The 14726-nt window shown below is 34.9% G+C and overlaps 8 protein-coding genes across 8 annotated transcripts; 4 read left to right on the forward strand and 4 right to left on the reverse strand.

Moving 5' to 3' along the window:
* Positions 1-1288: 1288 nt before the first annotated feature.
* Positions 1289-2269, reverse strand: EV154DRAFT_505833 (uncharacterized protein). The gene has a single exon (XM_051601219.1). It carries the CDS (start codon positions 2077-2079, stop codon positions 1420-1422), a length of 660 nt encoding a protein of 219 aa, XP_051458582.1. The 5' UTR covers positions 2080-2269; the 3' UTR covers positions 1289-1419.
* A 676-nt stretch (positions 2270-2945) lies between these two features.
* EV154DRAFT_441929 (uncharacterized protein) lies at positions 2946-4434 on the forward strand. Its single transcript, XM_051596969.1, has 3 exons — positions 2946-3449; positions 3537-3783; positions 3855-4434. The coding sequence occupies exons 1-3, from the start codon at positions 2966-2968 to the stop codon at positions 4279-4281; spliced, it is 1158 nt and encodes a 385-aa protein (XP_051458583.1). The 5' UTR covers positions 2946-2965; the 3' UTR covers positions 4282-4434.
* A 188-nt stretch (positions 4435-4622) lies between these two features.
* Positions 4623-6805, reverse strand: EV154DRAFT_586773 (major facilitator superfamily domain-containing protein; the record flags this gene model as incomplete). Its single annotated transcript, XM_051606792.1, has 8 exons — positions 4623-5059; positions 5152-5250; positions 5321-5422; positions 5519-5819; positions 5890-5966; positions 6053-6107; positions 6184-6330; positions 6398-6805. The coding sequence occupies 8 exons, from the start codon at positions 6803-6805 to the stop codon at positions 4623-4625; spliced, it is 1626 nt and encodes a 541-aa protein (XP_051458584.1).
* Positions 6806-9586: 2781 nt separating this feature from the next.
* EV154DRAFT_505837 (uncharacterized protein) lies at positions 9587-10369 on the forward strand. Its single transcript, XM_051601220.1, has 2 exons — positions 9587-10077; positions 10128-10369. The coding sequence occupies exon 1, from the start codon at positions 9639-9641 to the stop codon at positions 9909-9911; it is 273 nt and encodes a 90-aa protein (XP_051458585.1). The 5' UTR covers positions 9587-9638; the 3' UTR covers positions 9912-10077; positions 10128-10369.
* Positions 10142-11208, reverse strand: EV154DRAFT_199970 (CDK-activating kinase assembly factor MAT1-domain-containing protein). The gene is made up of 3 exons (XM_051594329.1): positions 11117-11208; positions 10559-11054; positions 10142-10493 (listed from the first exon to the last, which is right to left on the reverse strand). Exons 1-3 carry the CDS (start codon positions 11130-11132, stop codon positions 10373-10375), a joined length of 633 nt encoding a protein of 210 aa, XP_051458586.1. The 5' UTR covers positions 11133-11208; the 3' UTR covers positions 10142-10372.
* Positions 11209-11414: 206 nt separating this feature from the next.
* EV154DRAFT_505843 (uncharacterized protein) lies at positions 11415-11729 on the reverse strand. Its single transcript, XM_051601221.1, has 2 exons — positions 11646-11729; positions 11415-11581 (listed from the first exon to the last, which is right to left on the reverse strand). The coding sequence occupies exons 1-2, from the start codon at positions 11712-11714 to the stop codon at positions 11471-11473; spliced, it is 180 nt and encodes a 59-aa protein (XP_051458587.1). The 5' UTR covers positions 11715-11729; the 3' UTR covers positions 11415-11470.
* A 131-nt stretch (positions 11730-11860) lies between these two features.
* On the forward strand, positions 11861-13005 carry EV154DRAFT_505844 (signal recognition particle, SRP19 subunit). Its single transcript, XM_051601222.1, has 3 exons — positions 11861-12260; positions 12316-12463; positions 12530-13005. The coding sequence occupies exons 1-3, from the start codon at positions 11890-11892 to the stop codon at positions 12869-12871; spliced, it is 861 nt and encodes a 286-aa protein (XP_051458588.1). The 5' UTR covers positions 11861-11889; the 3' UTR covers positions 12872-13005.
* Positions 13006-13022: 17 nt separating this feature from the next.
* On the forward strand, positions 13023-13653 carry EV154DRAFT_505847 (uncharacterized protein). Its single transcript, XM_051601223.1, has 3 exons — positions 13023-13093; positions 13144-13208; positions 13276-13653. Exons 1-3 carry the CDS (start codon positions 13065-13067, stop codon positions 13368-13370), a joined length of 189 nt encoding a protein of 62 aa, XP_051458589.1. The 5' UTR covers positions 13023-13064; the 3' UTR covers positions 13371-13653.
* The last annotated feature ends 1073 nt before the right edge of the window (positions 13654-14726 follow it).

Below are 14726 nucleotides of genomic sequence, written 5' to 3' on the forward strand. Positions count from 1 at the left end.
TCTATAAATCCAACGACCTCAGTATAAGGCGAGCCTTTCTGGATGATAGCTTCGCTGAATCGTCTCAAGTTGTAAGGTCGCAAATGATTTCTTGTAAGACGTATACCTTCGTTGTACTTCGAGTACAATAATACAATCATTTCATTGAATATCGTACAAATAGTCGAGTAGCTGATACCAAAAAGGAGTTCAAGATCAATCAATCGAGACGGATAGGCAAGTCTACGAAGCATGATAGCAAATGCCTCGATGGTATCCCAATAAAATTGTTGGGATGTATTTGCACGACAGGTAATCCTCTCAGTAAGATGCATGCTGATCACTACAGATTGTATTTGCTGATACGTAAATCTAAATAGATGGATACTCATCTCGTCAGTGAGGGACTGGATATCTAGACGTTGACCATCATTGTACATTGTGGATGGCATATCTTCCTCGAAACCGTCCTCGAAATCGTCCTCATATTCGTCCTCATATTCGTCTTCGAATTCTTCTAGAGTCTGTTCCTCTACTTCACGTAACCGGTTGTAGGCACTGGTTAAATTATTTCTCCACATGTTAATGATATATTCAGACATTTTTATGTATTGTTTTAAAGATTATTTGAGAAGAAAAAAAGAGTAATGCCATGAGTTCATGTTATCATTATATTTAAGTCGCAGATTCATAAATGTCTGACGTTATTGGATTATATGTTACGCTTTATTAGGAAAGTGCAAATCTACGATGACATCAATATTTATTACCAAAAAAAAAAAGTGTAAAAATTAGTGAAAATCTAGTCCCCTAAAGTCTCTATTTATTGGCTCCTTACACTATTTCGAGCAATGTTATTGGCTCCTTACACTATTCCTAGCACTTTTATTGGCTAGATTTAGCCCGCCTATAAGTGTAAACCAGTATATGTGTTTTACAGCTTACTTTCAGCTTCTCCTTTAGACTTTACCTTAATATTTCTGCGTAAGATTAAGATCAAACGAGCTCAAAGGCGAAAGTGTGACGATAGAATTGTCAAAATAAGTATAAATTGTTTAATATACATTTATTCGTAATTGTTACATTGTTTTTGATTGTATATCCTTGTTCCCAGGTCTACAGAACATCCAAATCACAGATCTTACGTTGAGGCTACGTGCACTTTGGCTGCCCTTAAGGAAAATTTGGCTGTCCCTAAGAAAAGCGAATTGTTAATGGGTTTTCATTGCCATGGGAATGAACGCCAAATGTATTGGGTCTACTTAGAGGGTCTTCTTTATGGGCTGAATATATCATCCCCTCGTGCATATAAAATAAAAAAGAGGATATACCACCACTGTTTTATTACACCTGTATTAAAGATTAAATAAAGACTATATTTATTATACGCAACCGCAAACGTAAAGTAAACTTTGTTTCGATATGATGCTTATTTTTTTTTTAAAGTGACGCTCTTCGAAGAATATCCACTATATTTATAGCAGTAGCTACCGCCTCAGGTCGCTTTCCAAACATGCCGTACCATTGAAATAACTTTGGTGATAGAGCAGAAAAAAAACTCGCTTCTGGAAAAGAATAAAAGCTCACCATAAAAGGGTACACAAAGTAATCTGCCCAAGTCACTTCTTCTCCACATAAAAAGGGTCCCTCCTCTACCATGCTTTCTACCGCCTTCATAATGCGTCCACACCCTTTCAGTTTCTTTTCCAACAACACCGTAATTTCGCCTTCCGTCTTACCAAGCCTCTCCAAATACAACCTCTGCTTGATATAATCAACCAATATCTGTCTAAAGAGATAATCCGAAGCCACACTGATAAATTGTGTCACTTTTAACTTGATTTCAAAATTAACCGGCGTCAACTCAGAATTGAACTTGCTGTCAATGTAATCTCGAATCGCCGTCGTTTCATAGATCGCCTTTTCACCATGAATCAGCAAAGGAATCCGACCAAATGGATTGTATTGGTACACATACTTTGAATGAGGTAATAGCAACTCTACCTCGTAATCAATCTTTAAGTGGAACAGTGCCATTTGCATCGCCCGAAAAAATGGACTGTATCTACCCCCAGCTAGCGTCACTTTCTGAGTACTCATTGTTTATAATTTAAAAATAACTGTAGTAAAAGAAAGAAGGGAATGGGGGGGGGGAGGTTTGATATATATATGTATATCCAAATTCTCATGAATTCCCGTTGTAGTACCCCTTTTTTTTAAAAAAAGAAGAAAAAACAGAGTCATCCTTTACGTGATATGTCGTATTTGATTTCGACTTTTTCATCTTATAGTCATAAATGACAATAGACGACTTTTCTGGCTGAGTAATACCTTGTTATAAATATACTTTTTAATCACGCTTGTCTTAAAACTAACTTTTAAAAGCATGTTGCTGTTTTGTTTGTCGTACATCTTATGGACAAAATAAACTTATTAGTTAATAAATGATGAATTGTCAATGAGAAGGCAGAATCTTTCTTTTTGGATCACAAATTGAGTTTTTCTCATGATGCTTAAAAAAAAAATTGCGCTGCAAATATAATCCTTTGTTTTCAAAAACATAAAAGTTAATTTTTAAGTCTTTTAGTCTCATTTGTAAATTCGTGAAACATTGAACAAACTTCAATTATGCTAAGGAAAATATGTGAAGCTTAAGTTGGAACATTTTCTGCCTCCCCTCCCCCCCCCCCCTCTCATCACATGAAAAAAAAAATGACATCCATTCATTATTCATTCAATTTAACAGGGTACATGGGAATATTTCTTTTTTTACTGTTTATATACGGAAAGTTTTAAGACTGGAAACTTTAAATATGTTGTGTCATTTCCCTTTAGAGAAAAAAGAATTCATGCAACCTGTGAATTCGTATTGTGAGGTTATATGACTAATTGTTCTCACAGCTTATGAATAATCCAATTTCCATCGTTGACTATAAATACTCATTTATTCATACAAAAAAAAAATAACAAATAATTCTATTTAACAATGCCTCCTACTGCTCAATTACAAAACTCAACTCAACCTGATATCTCTTATTTGCCTAATCGTAAGAATTATGAAGACCGGGTTGCCTGTCGTTTAGCTCAAGAAGACCTCAAAAAGGACCTCCCTGCATTCCCTGCCCAATTGTTCGGACCCAAAGTCTGGAAAGGGTCTGACTACGAAGGAAAGGAAACAGAATGGATTTACCAGCTCACTGAAAAAGAACTTTTAGAGATTGATGAAGCCACCGAATGCTTTGACGCTACGGGAAAACCCTTGGGCGAAATCTCCAAGGAGACCTTTCCTTTGCCCACTTTTGGCGCAAAGATCAAGAAACTGATTGAAGACGATGTACTCGATGGTCGCGGATTTATCGTAGTTCGTGGTATCAACCCTGATAAGTATACCGTTCATCAAAACATGATTGCCTATACTGGAATTTGTGCTCACGTCGGTAAGCGTGGTAAACAAGGTCAGCATGTCATTAGTAAGTTAAACCTTTCTCCTCCCTCACTTAAGTCTGGTAAAAAAAAAAAAAAAAAAAACTCATCTGTATAAACTTTTTCTTCTCTAGGTCATATCCGAGATATTTTAACAAATAATAAGAACCCTGTTGATTTCCCTATCCAAAACGCTTCATACACGAATGATATTCAAGTTTACCATACGGATGCTGGTGATATCGTTTCTCTTTATGCTATCAATGCTGGTGAGACTGGCGGAAAGTCCCGTATTGCTTCTAACTGGACCGTCTACAACGAGCTTGCCAAAACTAGACCTGATTTAATTCATGTCTTGTCCAAGGACTGGCCTCACCAAATGTAATTCTCAACTGATTTAGTGTTTATATGAATAATCTTACAAACCCTTTTTTTTTTTTTAAAAAAAACAGTAATGATAGTAAAGACTGTCATGTCTTGCATCGTCCTCTTCTTTACTACCTCGATGAAAAGATTATTTTCCAATACGCTCGTTTCTTCTTCACCGGTTTTGGAGACCACCCCAGACGTGAAGATATCCCTCCCATTAGTGAAGCTCAAGCTGAAGCATTGGATGCTCTTCATTTCACTGCTGAAAAATTCAATCTTGGGTTACAGTTCCAGAAAGGCGATATGCAATTCATCAACAACTTATCCATCTTTCATGCTCGTGATAGTTACACCGACAGCGAAAAAAACGTACGCCATCTTCTACGTCATTGGATTCATCCTGAAAACGCTTGGGAACTTCCTTGTCAACTGCAACCTACTTGGGATAATCTTTTCTTTAACGAGCGAGAAGAGGTTTTTCCTGAAGGTCCTGCATTTCGACTCTTTTAAAAAAAGTTTTTTTTTGTCCGGTAGGTTTATACACATGCTCTCTTTATTTTTTTTTCATTTAATTCTCATTGTTTAAATCAATCAATTAAATTTTTGTTTTTGGGAGCATGTTCAATAAAAATACGGCCTTATCTGTAAGGAACTATATAACCTATTGTTAAATTTTTAAGCAACAAACTATAATATACCTAGAGATTTCAGATTTCATCGCCAGTATTATTTTTTTGTATTAAATTTCTTTTATTTGATGAAATGATTTCTTTTTTTTAAATAAGTCTAGTGTGGTTATTTGTAAATAAATGTATTATTTATATATAAAAGAGCGTACAATGCTACCCTTCTTAGGCTGTCGTTTGAGGCAGGCTGTTTCGTCGATTTTTCTCCTTCTTGAGGACAATACCGTGTTCATTATCTCCTGCTATAGTAGGGGGGTCGGACAGGGTAACACCTAATACGGAGGACAATGGATATAAACTGGTCGTCAAATGAGAATTCATCTTCACATCTTTATCCGAAATCGCATTCAACTTCTCCAGCGTTTGCTGTTCCCATGCCGCGGCTTCAGATCGTGCCATCTTTCCATGAAACAAAAACGCCAATATCGCCATCACACCAGCTATAATAGCCTGGAATATAAGTGCGTTCGTCATATGATTTGCTGGGACTGAGGTATCAGCACTACGCGTTGCATCCATTACCAACACAAATATAAACCCAAATAGCTGTGCTCCTTGCCATAAGATGGAGTTGGTAGTCGCTTCGGCTACGGGGTAGGATGCTAAGTCAATCATATAAAAAAATAAAAAAAATAAAAAACGTCGAATGAATTAACTGTGTCATAAAGTAGTATTGTTCTTATAAATGATTTACTTTCTGCACCAAGTTCGATTACCACAGGAACTAGGAACGATAAAAAGAACTGGTTCATAGTCAAGACAAACAAAACAGATGCGTATGAATCTTTACGAACTATATTTTTTTTTTTTGTTTGACAAATATTAGTGTTTTGTACAATTAAACTATCAGATAAACCACTGACCCATAAATATGAAAGCAATGTCCGAGATAACCACCATTGGCGCAATGAGCTTAAGAAAAAGCTTGTGCTGTTTTGTATAATCCAACACTGGCCCGGAAATAGCTAAAGTTCAATTAAAAAAAAGGAAGAAAGGGGGGGGGGTCAATAATTTTTTTTTTTTACAACAAGAAATCTACGTTTTAATTTGTTTATCCTTACAGCAACCCAATGTACCAGCAAAAAAGGCAATAGCATTTAACTGTCCCGCTTCAGCATTGGAGTATCCATGAGGCCCAACAATCTGAGCAAACAAAGTACAAAAGGCAATACTTAAACCAACGTTAAATCCTTGAATTAAAAACAGAATCCAAAAGTTCAGGTTTTTAAATAGCAATCTTAAACCATCAAAAAATGAGGGTCGATCCATTTCTTGAATTCGCATAGGAGGACTAGGAGGCTTTTCAGGCATGAATAGTAATGGCAAGAATACTATCAATGCAAAGCCAGACACCAAATTCAACTATGCAAAAAAAAAAAAAAAAATATAAGTATTTTTCTTTTTTCCCTCCCTGCCTCCTTTGCAACTTTACCACCATGGGGATGTAAGTTGCATCCAACGTAATGGCTGGAATTACAAACATCACTAGAATGGCACCATAATTTGAGGCTAATACACTTTTGGATTAGTCTCTTATCGTAGTGTTGGGGGGGGGGAAGCTACGTTTTTAAGAATGTCCCACTGTTTTTATTTACCTACAAACATGCCAGCTGTTGCACGTAAATTTTCAGTAAACCAAGTAGATGTAAACTAAAAAATAAAATAAAGAAAACATTGCGTAAGTAAAGTATTTATATTTTAAATGTAAATGAATGTTTTTTTTTACCATTGTCATGACATTCAAAGCCATGGGTGCAGATGCTCCACCGATAATTTGTCCCACCATAGCTAGAGCATACGACGGTGGATTTGTTTTGGCAGATATACTACGGATAGCACAACCTAGTGCACAGAGAAATCCAGATGCCATGATCTGTAGAAATTAATTAAGTTTTAAGTTTTGTTAAACATCAGAACACTATTTTTACATATTTACTTACAGATCGCTTCACACCTAGCTTTTCAAAGATAAAGCCAGTGAAGAAGCTCATGATGACGTATATGATGCATTGAATGTTAGCTAACCAATTTACAGCTGAAAGGGAAACACTGAAATATTCGCTAGTAATGCCTGGAACCACACTGAAGGTAAACTGAAAGACCGAGACAGCTGTTCTCAGTAATACCAACAAAAACAACGCAATCCATGCTTGAGGATAAGTCCTCAGCTCAAACTGAAGTGGCTTTGTTTGAGGAATTTCAATCACTGTCTTGCTAGTGACCGAGGCTCCATCACTAGGATCATTCTGTTGTGTCTCGTCTGATGGCTTCAAGGCAGAACTGTATGGTTTGATCTGATCGGACGGATATTTTTCTTTACGAGTTGTTTCTTTAGTGAGCACTTGCATTTATTATCATGCTTTTTTTTTCTTGTTCAAAAGTTTCAAGAAGTATATATATATTGAAAGAGAAAAAAAAAGTAATTAAGAAAATAATAACTTTATTATTTATTCATAAAGAATTGATATCATTAGCTGTAATCAAAATATTACACTCTATAGTATAAAAAAGCTTCTTTTGGCTATATGTGGGCATTTCCTTCTTCTCTTTGTAGGGAATTTAAATCATAATTAAACTAACGTGGTAGGAATATTATTCGAATTGCCGTGTTTATATTTTATTTCTGCTGTAATTCCATAAATCATGCAGTGTTTTTGGTGCAGTGAGACCTCCGCCCCCCTCCGTAAACTGTAATATATTTACGAGTCTCCCGCTCAATCCATATTTCTGGTAACGTTTTTTTATAATGCTAATCAACAAATAAGTGTTTACAATCACAACAAAGACTTTTATGCTGAAAAAAAAAAGCTCATAATTACTAATTGTCATGTAAAACGCTTTATTTAATCGTGATGGAAGATAACACTCTCCCCTTGTCGATAGCTGCTATCACAAATATTCATTAGCATTTACCTGAACTGGAGAAAAAGCTCTGAGATTTTTTTTTTTAAAACAGGAATCGTTTGCAATTCTCGTGTATAATTATCGTCCAAAGATAATAATAAAAGGCAACTCTAAAATTGTCTTTTGTTACGAGGCATATTTGATATCAATTTTTGCCAACTAATATATCTTATAAACAATGATTGCATTGCCATCCAGCAGACATTTTCTTCCTACTGCATCACCATGTATGTCTTCCGAAAGTTTTTTTTTTCCCTTCTTCAACCCTTTTTCCTTCAATTATTCAAATCTTCATTCCGTCGTGTATACAAGTTACACGAATTGAATAACAAAAGACTTCTTTTTATGAAACGAAACATTATTATGCGTAGAATGAACGACTTATAATACTAAGAGCAATCAAAATATGCCACTACAAAAAATTACTTATGTCTCGATAAGGTTATCAGAAATCGGAAAGCCTTTCTTTACTGAAGGGTTCTGTTAGCCACATAGATGGTTGTAATGATCCATTCACTGCGATTTTTTGTTTTTAAATTCCCGAAATGCTCTTCCCCTACACGAGAATACAATAAATCATGCAGAAGGGCAGATTTCACTTTTTTTTCAATCGTTGTCATTTCGTGAAATAGGAAAAATAATAAAAAGGCACAAGAAGTATTCTTCGAAAAAAAAAGTGCTTATAGTGCTTGTATTTAAGGGCTACTTTTTCATCATACAGTCAATACAACTTTGTGCCTGATAAAATTAACAGTCCTTATTTTTTGTAACAAACAAAGAGTTTAAAGGGGAATATCCTCATTTTTTCCTTCTCTCTCTCTCTCTTTTTGTTTTCCTTTTAAATAAAAATCGGTGATAGCTTCCTTGTTCCCCGTCAAACGAACCCTATCAAGTCCCTGTATTTAATCTATAACCGACTTGAATGTTTGGTATCTATCCGTGTCATTATCCCCTCCACACTATCCTACGTTAGAACACACAGTAGTAACAACCTTTAGTATTTTGAAAAAAAGAAAGAAAGAGAAAATACTCAACAGGATGTAATCATCAACAGGTATTTGTGTTCAGGATTGGACATGCACGTGTTGTACAAAATCTTGAGGTTAAAACACATGAACACGCTCGTTTTTTAGAACCAAGATGATACTCCCATGGCTATGTGGAACCTACTTTCAGTTTCGTAGTGTTTGAAACAATCAAGGTGGGAAGATACCTATGTTCTGCATAAAAACAACATATGGTAGACATGGCAACAGAGCATATCTCGTCTACAAAACACGGAATACGAACTTTCTTACTGTAGCTGTTCCTTATGACGTATAATTTAAGATTTTCACTCTCTATACAACCTAAACAGCTACATCTACGGAATCAGTAGAATTACCCTATCATCTACCCTGAAAAAGAAAAAGAAAAAGTCGAAAGATATCATCAAAGGAAAAAAAAAAAAAAAGATGATGATAAGCATAAACTTTCAAAACGTTACTTCTGCCATGTTAAAACCAAGACATAGCCATTAAAATTGTGATTGTCGAATATTTAATTGATTACACCTGATTTAAGCTTAATTGACCATTCGCTATGAGCGTCTGGGATCAGCTTTATATCGATGGACAAGATACAGGGGGGTAAATTCATTGGCGATAGTGACTACCTTGGTGCCCATCACTGCTTATTGAATATCTATGGTATCGATGAACCTAAAAAAAAAAAAAAAAGATGACTTAGCGTTATTTTTGCTTTGTTTGTGAAACTGGCTTTTGCATTTTGTATTTTTACAAAGTATAAATAAAGTATTCTGAAACATGTATGGAAGGTTGGGGGTTTTTCAAATGCCAAAAGTTCAAAGTAAAGAGTTAAGACCGATACAGTGAACAAAAAATAAAAAAGAAAGAAAAAAGAAAAATAAATCTTAATTTAGGTTGAGTATTTGGGAATACAAGGAAAAAAATTTAACATGTTGTGCAGACATCAATTATTATAGTGCAATCGACACGCGAGATGGAGAAGTAGTGGGTTGAACAGAAATAGATCACACAGGAAAGAAAGGTATTTCATTGGTCGAGGAAATAGTTCTTTTTTCTTTGGAGTTCAAGAGATAGTTACAATATAAAATAAAAATGACGATTACATTATTGTTGAAAAAAGTAAAAATATTTCTGTATTACATGATCTCGATTTTTTTTTTTTTTTTTATATATATATATTTATTTATATTCATTTTCCCTCTTTCTTATTTTTTTTTCTCCTTCTGTAATAGAAGATATTATACCCCCAATGAATCATTATCAGCCATTATATTACAACAGTAGTAATAGTAGACTACCGCTCACACCCAGTAGTATCTCACCGCCTTCTTTGGGTTCAAGGGAATGCTCGTTAAACGAAATGCCTGAACAATCACACTCGGAATCATCTGAATCACTACATGAGTTTCCACAAGAAATAACTTGGCTGTTTTTTCGAAATAATAAATGGGTTCCCTTTCAGTCAAATAATCACCAAAAGATAGAACAGGCATTTACATTGGGAGGTATATATCACACATAATTTATTAATGTAAGAGAGTGGGTGTGGATTTTCTTAAAAAATAAAAATAAAATAATACTTATAACCTGGGAGAGAAGAATTAAAAAAAAAAAAAAATCATCAAAAAGATTAATCACTAATAAGCTTTTTTATTTTATGCCTGTAGGAATTTATGTGGATATTAAAGGTACATCATAAATAAATAAACAAGAGATAAATAAACTAATCGTGTGTTAGATCTTAATTTTCCACATCTGAAAAGTATACGCGTTTTCCCTACAAGAATGTATCTATCTTACCTTGGTATGAAGTATAGACTAAGCTGTGTTATACAAGGATGATCATGCTTCCCTTACCCAAATTATGCATATTAGAACCAATCTTATTTATGTAACTAACAAAGGAAAAAAAAACAACCATTTTATTCACACACTTGTATAATATCTCTCAATAAAAAAATAAAAAATAAAAATAATGACATTTTATTCTACAGGCTGACACATTAAACCAGTAAATGCTGACATGATTGCACGTTGGTGTGCAAACTTTGGTGCATATCCTCCTGCCCTGGTTTGTTTATTGTTGTGAAGATACTCAGTAGCCCTAAAACCTATCGTGAGTACACATTTTTTTTTTTTTAAAAAAAAAAGGGAAAATATTTCACTTACGGGTCAATATAGTTGTCTCTCACCGTATATCCAGTTGTATATTGGTATTGTAATGATAATGGATCAAAATTCCTTGCCTCAGTTTCTCTCATTTCAGCATCGGTATCCATGGCAGTCGTGATCCATGAGGGCATAGATAATCGGTTGCTACCATTCGTATCTGGTTGCTGCTGACGAAGAGCAGACGATCTTTTAAGGGCAGTTGCTTGTCTCGTCTGAATTACTGCTTGTGCTGACTTGTTGGTGGTGGCCAATTCGGATATAATGTCAGATTTCTCAATCTCCTTGATCTTTCGCTCTTCTTCCAACTGTTGTAAATACTCTTCCCGCTTTTGTTCCTTTTCTTGTTTCTCCATCTCATCCTGGAAGCTTCTAAATCTTTGCTCGTTGGCATTCTTTGCTTGATTCGCTGCGATACTATCTTTATTTTCCATTTCATATGCAGCAATTTTGGCTTCTGTTTCCGCCACATCCACTTCATTCATTAAATTAAAAGCTAACACATTTCACAGTTAGCTTCCCTGACCTTTGTGCAAAAAAAAAAAAAAGGAATCTTACTTATATCCTCCACCATTTCTAAGTAATCATTATATGCCCGTAAACTCGGGAAATCCTCTCCTCTTTTATTGAATCTACACAGATTTAAATTAGTCGAGCTGCTTTAAAAAAAAAAAGGTTTCTGTTCAACCCACTCACACTCTAGCCGCTCTTTTACGAATACGCACTTCTTTTTCCACAGCAAGATCTTCGAAAATTTGTGACATGAATTGGTTCTTTCTCAGGACTTGTTGACAAATGGGACATGGTGCAGGACCAGCACTAAACAAGCGATCGATACAAGACTCGCACCTTTTTTTTTTTTTTAAAAAAAAAAAAGAAAGGAATATAAAAATCAACAAACAGGGTTTAAAACTATTGTACAGAAAAGACATACATTTTATGAAAGCATGGAGAAACCAAGAGTTTAAGATTGGGTGTAAGATATTTGTCACTCTTACAGACAGGACACTGAGCATCTTCTTCCTATTCAAAGACTTTTTTTTAGCACAGAAATACAATAAAGAGGTGTATTTATTGACATTCTTACTTGAAATGATACAACAGAAGAACCTGTCTTTCCAATCATTAAAGTCTGATTTCTCAATGTACTCGTCATAGTGTGTTATGCTGCGAAGAAAGAAAAAATAAAAATAATTCCCCAGATATTTTTTGACGCTTTAAAACCTTACGTGACCGTGATATCAAAAAAAAAAGAGACCAAACACAACAACGGGATTTTTTTTTTTACTTTTTCTATTGCTCTTTTATTAACGTCATTTATTTTTGCACACATGTCTATGCTCAACAACTTAAAAAAGACACAGAAGAATTCCATCTTTATTGATGACGATGATGACATGGACATTGACAACATGGATTTCCCCCTTCCCTCCGACGGTCCTTCATCATCATCATCTTCTGGACCCAGCTTAGGTGGCATGGGAGGAATGGGAGGAATGGGAGGTATGCCTGATATGGCACAAATGCAGAAAATGATGCAGAGTATGGGTATGGGTGATATGGCTGGTATGGGCGGTATGGGTGGTTTGGGTGGTGCTCAGCGTCCCAGCGCTCCTGCTTCTGGCAAAGACTCAGGCTTTGTCGCGGTAGCCACTGGTCCTGGAGGAAACGTCCGTAAAATGAACCCCGAAGAATACAAAGAGTAATATTCAAATACATGATGAATGGAGACGTATAAACTAACATATTTTGTATAGTTGGGTTTGTGTATATCCCTGTTATATCGATGCTGACAAGTCATTGGAAGAAGGACGTAAGATTTCCAAAGAAAAGTCAGTGAAATCACCTCATGCCTATCATATGGCTATTGCTTGTCAAAAGTTAGGATTATCTGCAGTTTACGAGGTAAAAAAGATATGGGGACTACGTATAAATTCGAGTGTACTGATATGGATTATGCTTTTTTTAAAGAATAAGTGTCATCCTCGTGATTGGGCTAATGTTGGACGTGTGAAGGTTCAATTAAAAAACAGAGCCAATTTTTATGTCCATGAAGATATCACTAGCCGTAAGCAATTATTTATTGCTATTGCACAGCTTTTACCTCAAGTACAAAAAGAAGGGGATGTACCCAAGTCTATTGTGACACCTTTAACCACATTGACCGAAATTGAGGCACTTGCAGATGAACAACGTAGAGCACAAGGCCTTCCTACTTTATCGGAAATGCAAGGTCAACAACAAGCTATTCAACCTCCTGCACCAGCACCTGCTAAAGCTAAAAAGCAAAAGGTCAAGTATGTTCGTGCCTAATTTTTTATTTTTTTTTTTATTTTGGTTTTCCCCAAATTTTTGTTCCATGCGCGAAAGCGCGTTTTTTTAAACTCTTTTTTCGGAGGGAAAGAGAAACTGTACACAATAAAATATAATTCAAATGCAGCAATAAAGACCCTAGTTGGCACCTTTTTTTTTTTTTTTATCTTTTTTTTTTTTTGCAGTTGACTCAATGATCAAATTATCTCCAGCTGGAAGAAGGTAGTCAATGCACGAACTCGAGTCTCTTACCGAAATTAATGGCCCATTAGATTAGCCACTATTATTGTTTCTGCTCCATTTGTTGTAGTCACTTCTTGGATTCTTTATAAGCGAGGTATCTGTCAGGATTCTTACCTTTATTTTTATTAAACAAACACGAATTTAACCTGAAAATACAATAGTTGTCTTGGGAGAGAAACCTAGAGTGTCTGATGGAAGTGCAGTTCGTCCCATGGGTGTCAAAGAACGTGACGAAAGAGATAACAAGATTTTATAAGTAAAAAATAAATAAACAAGAAATTTATTTATTGGGCGTATTGTTCTTCATAAAATTCTATATCGACTGTAAAATCTTCCCTCGTTTCAGTACATGAGTCGTCTTTGCAAGCAATATCAAGGTCACTCTTTTTAAAATGAACGTTATCATGGTTCTTAATATGGACAAATACAGGATTTAGCCACATACTAAACAATTCCTTGTTTTTATCCTACCACCCTAAAATAAATCAGCGATCAAAAATTGAAAAATATCGCAAACAAATTAGAGCGGAAATAACGATCTTTTTTTTAAAAATATCGCGATTGGCGATATCGATAAATTTTTCCAAAATATCGCGATTGGCAATATCGATCAAATTTTCCAAAATATCGCGATTGGCGATATCGATCAAACTTTCTAAAATATCGTTATTGGCAATATCGATCAAACTTTCCAAAATATCGCGATTGACGATATCGATCCATAAATCAAAAAAACAAAAAAATATCGTTGGATGGGGTAAAAAAAATGGGGTAATCGATAATCGATATAATATTACTTTTACACCCCTGCTAAATCAGGATACAGGCTTAAAATTGATACGTTTGTATATATTGGAAAAAAAAAAATTTTATTTATAAAAAAAAACTAAATAACGTCGAATCTGATCATGATAGACCTCTTCAAATATAGAAAATGACCAGTAAAATATGACCAGAGACAGACATAATGAGAGGAACTACGATAATGACCATACGAAGACCTCGGAAGAGCAGCAGTATTCACTTACCTGCATAAAGATGGTTTACGTTAATAAGAGAATAAATTATCAAGTTTAGCAATGTGTACCTTTACAAAACCGTGGGATGTACGAGCCTCAAATAAACAGCGATAGTAGCTAGCTTTAGGAATTTGGGTTAACTAATAATGAACACATAAACCAAAGTCGAGATATTTACCTTTTCACAAGCGGTGAAAGTAGAGATGGCTTCAGCTATACAAATGTGTTAATACATATAAAAAGAGTAAGTAAATTTACTTTTAAAGCAAAGAGTCTTGGTTTAATCCGTTTGGAGAGTGTCAGCACGTTTAATGTTTAGTCACATAACTATATCTTCATTTGTAAACAAATGGTTATGATAAATCATATATTCACAAACTATACACATATACAAACCTTAAGTTTAGTTTTTATTTGAAAGAAATAGAAAGAAAAAGAAAAAAATAATAAAAAAATCAGAGTTTAAATAAGAAAAAAAAAAATTCAGGCTCAATTCTATTTTTGGAAAGCCCTTGAGGGTCGACTATTGGTCCCAGATGCTATTTCATCAGCCTTTCTTTTACCTTTTGGACGGGTAGTACTTGGGGTGGAGA

This window comes from Mucor mucedo (assembly GCF_025094135.1).
Source record: "Mucor mucedo strain NRRL 3635 chromosome Unknown EV154scaffold_36, whole genome shotgun sequence".
Classification (NCBI taxonomy): Eukaryota; Fungi; Mucoromycota; class Mucoromycetes; order Mucorales; family Mucoraceae; genus Mucor; species Mucor mucedo.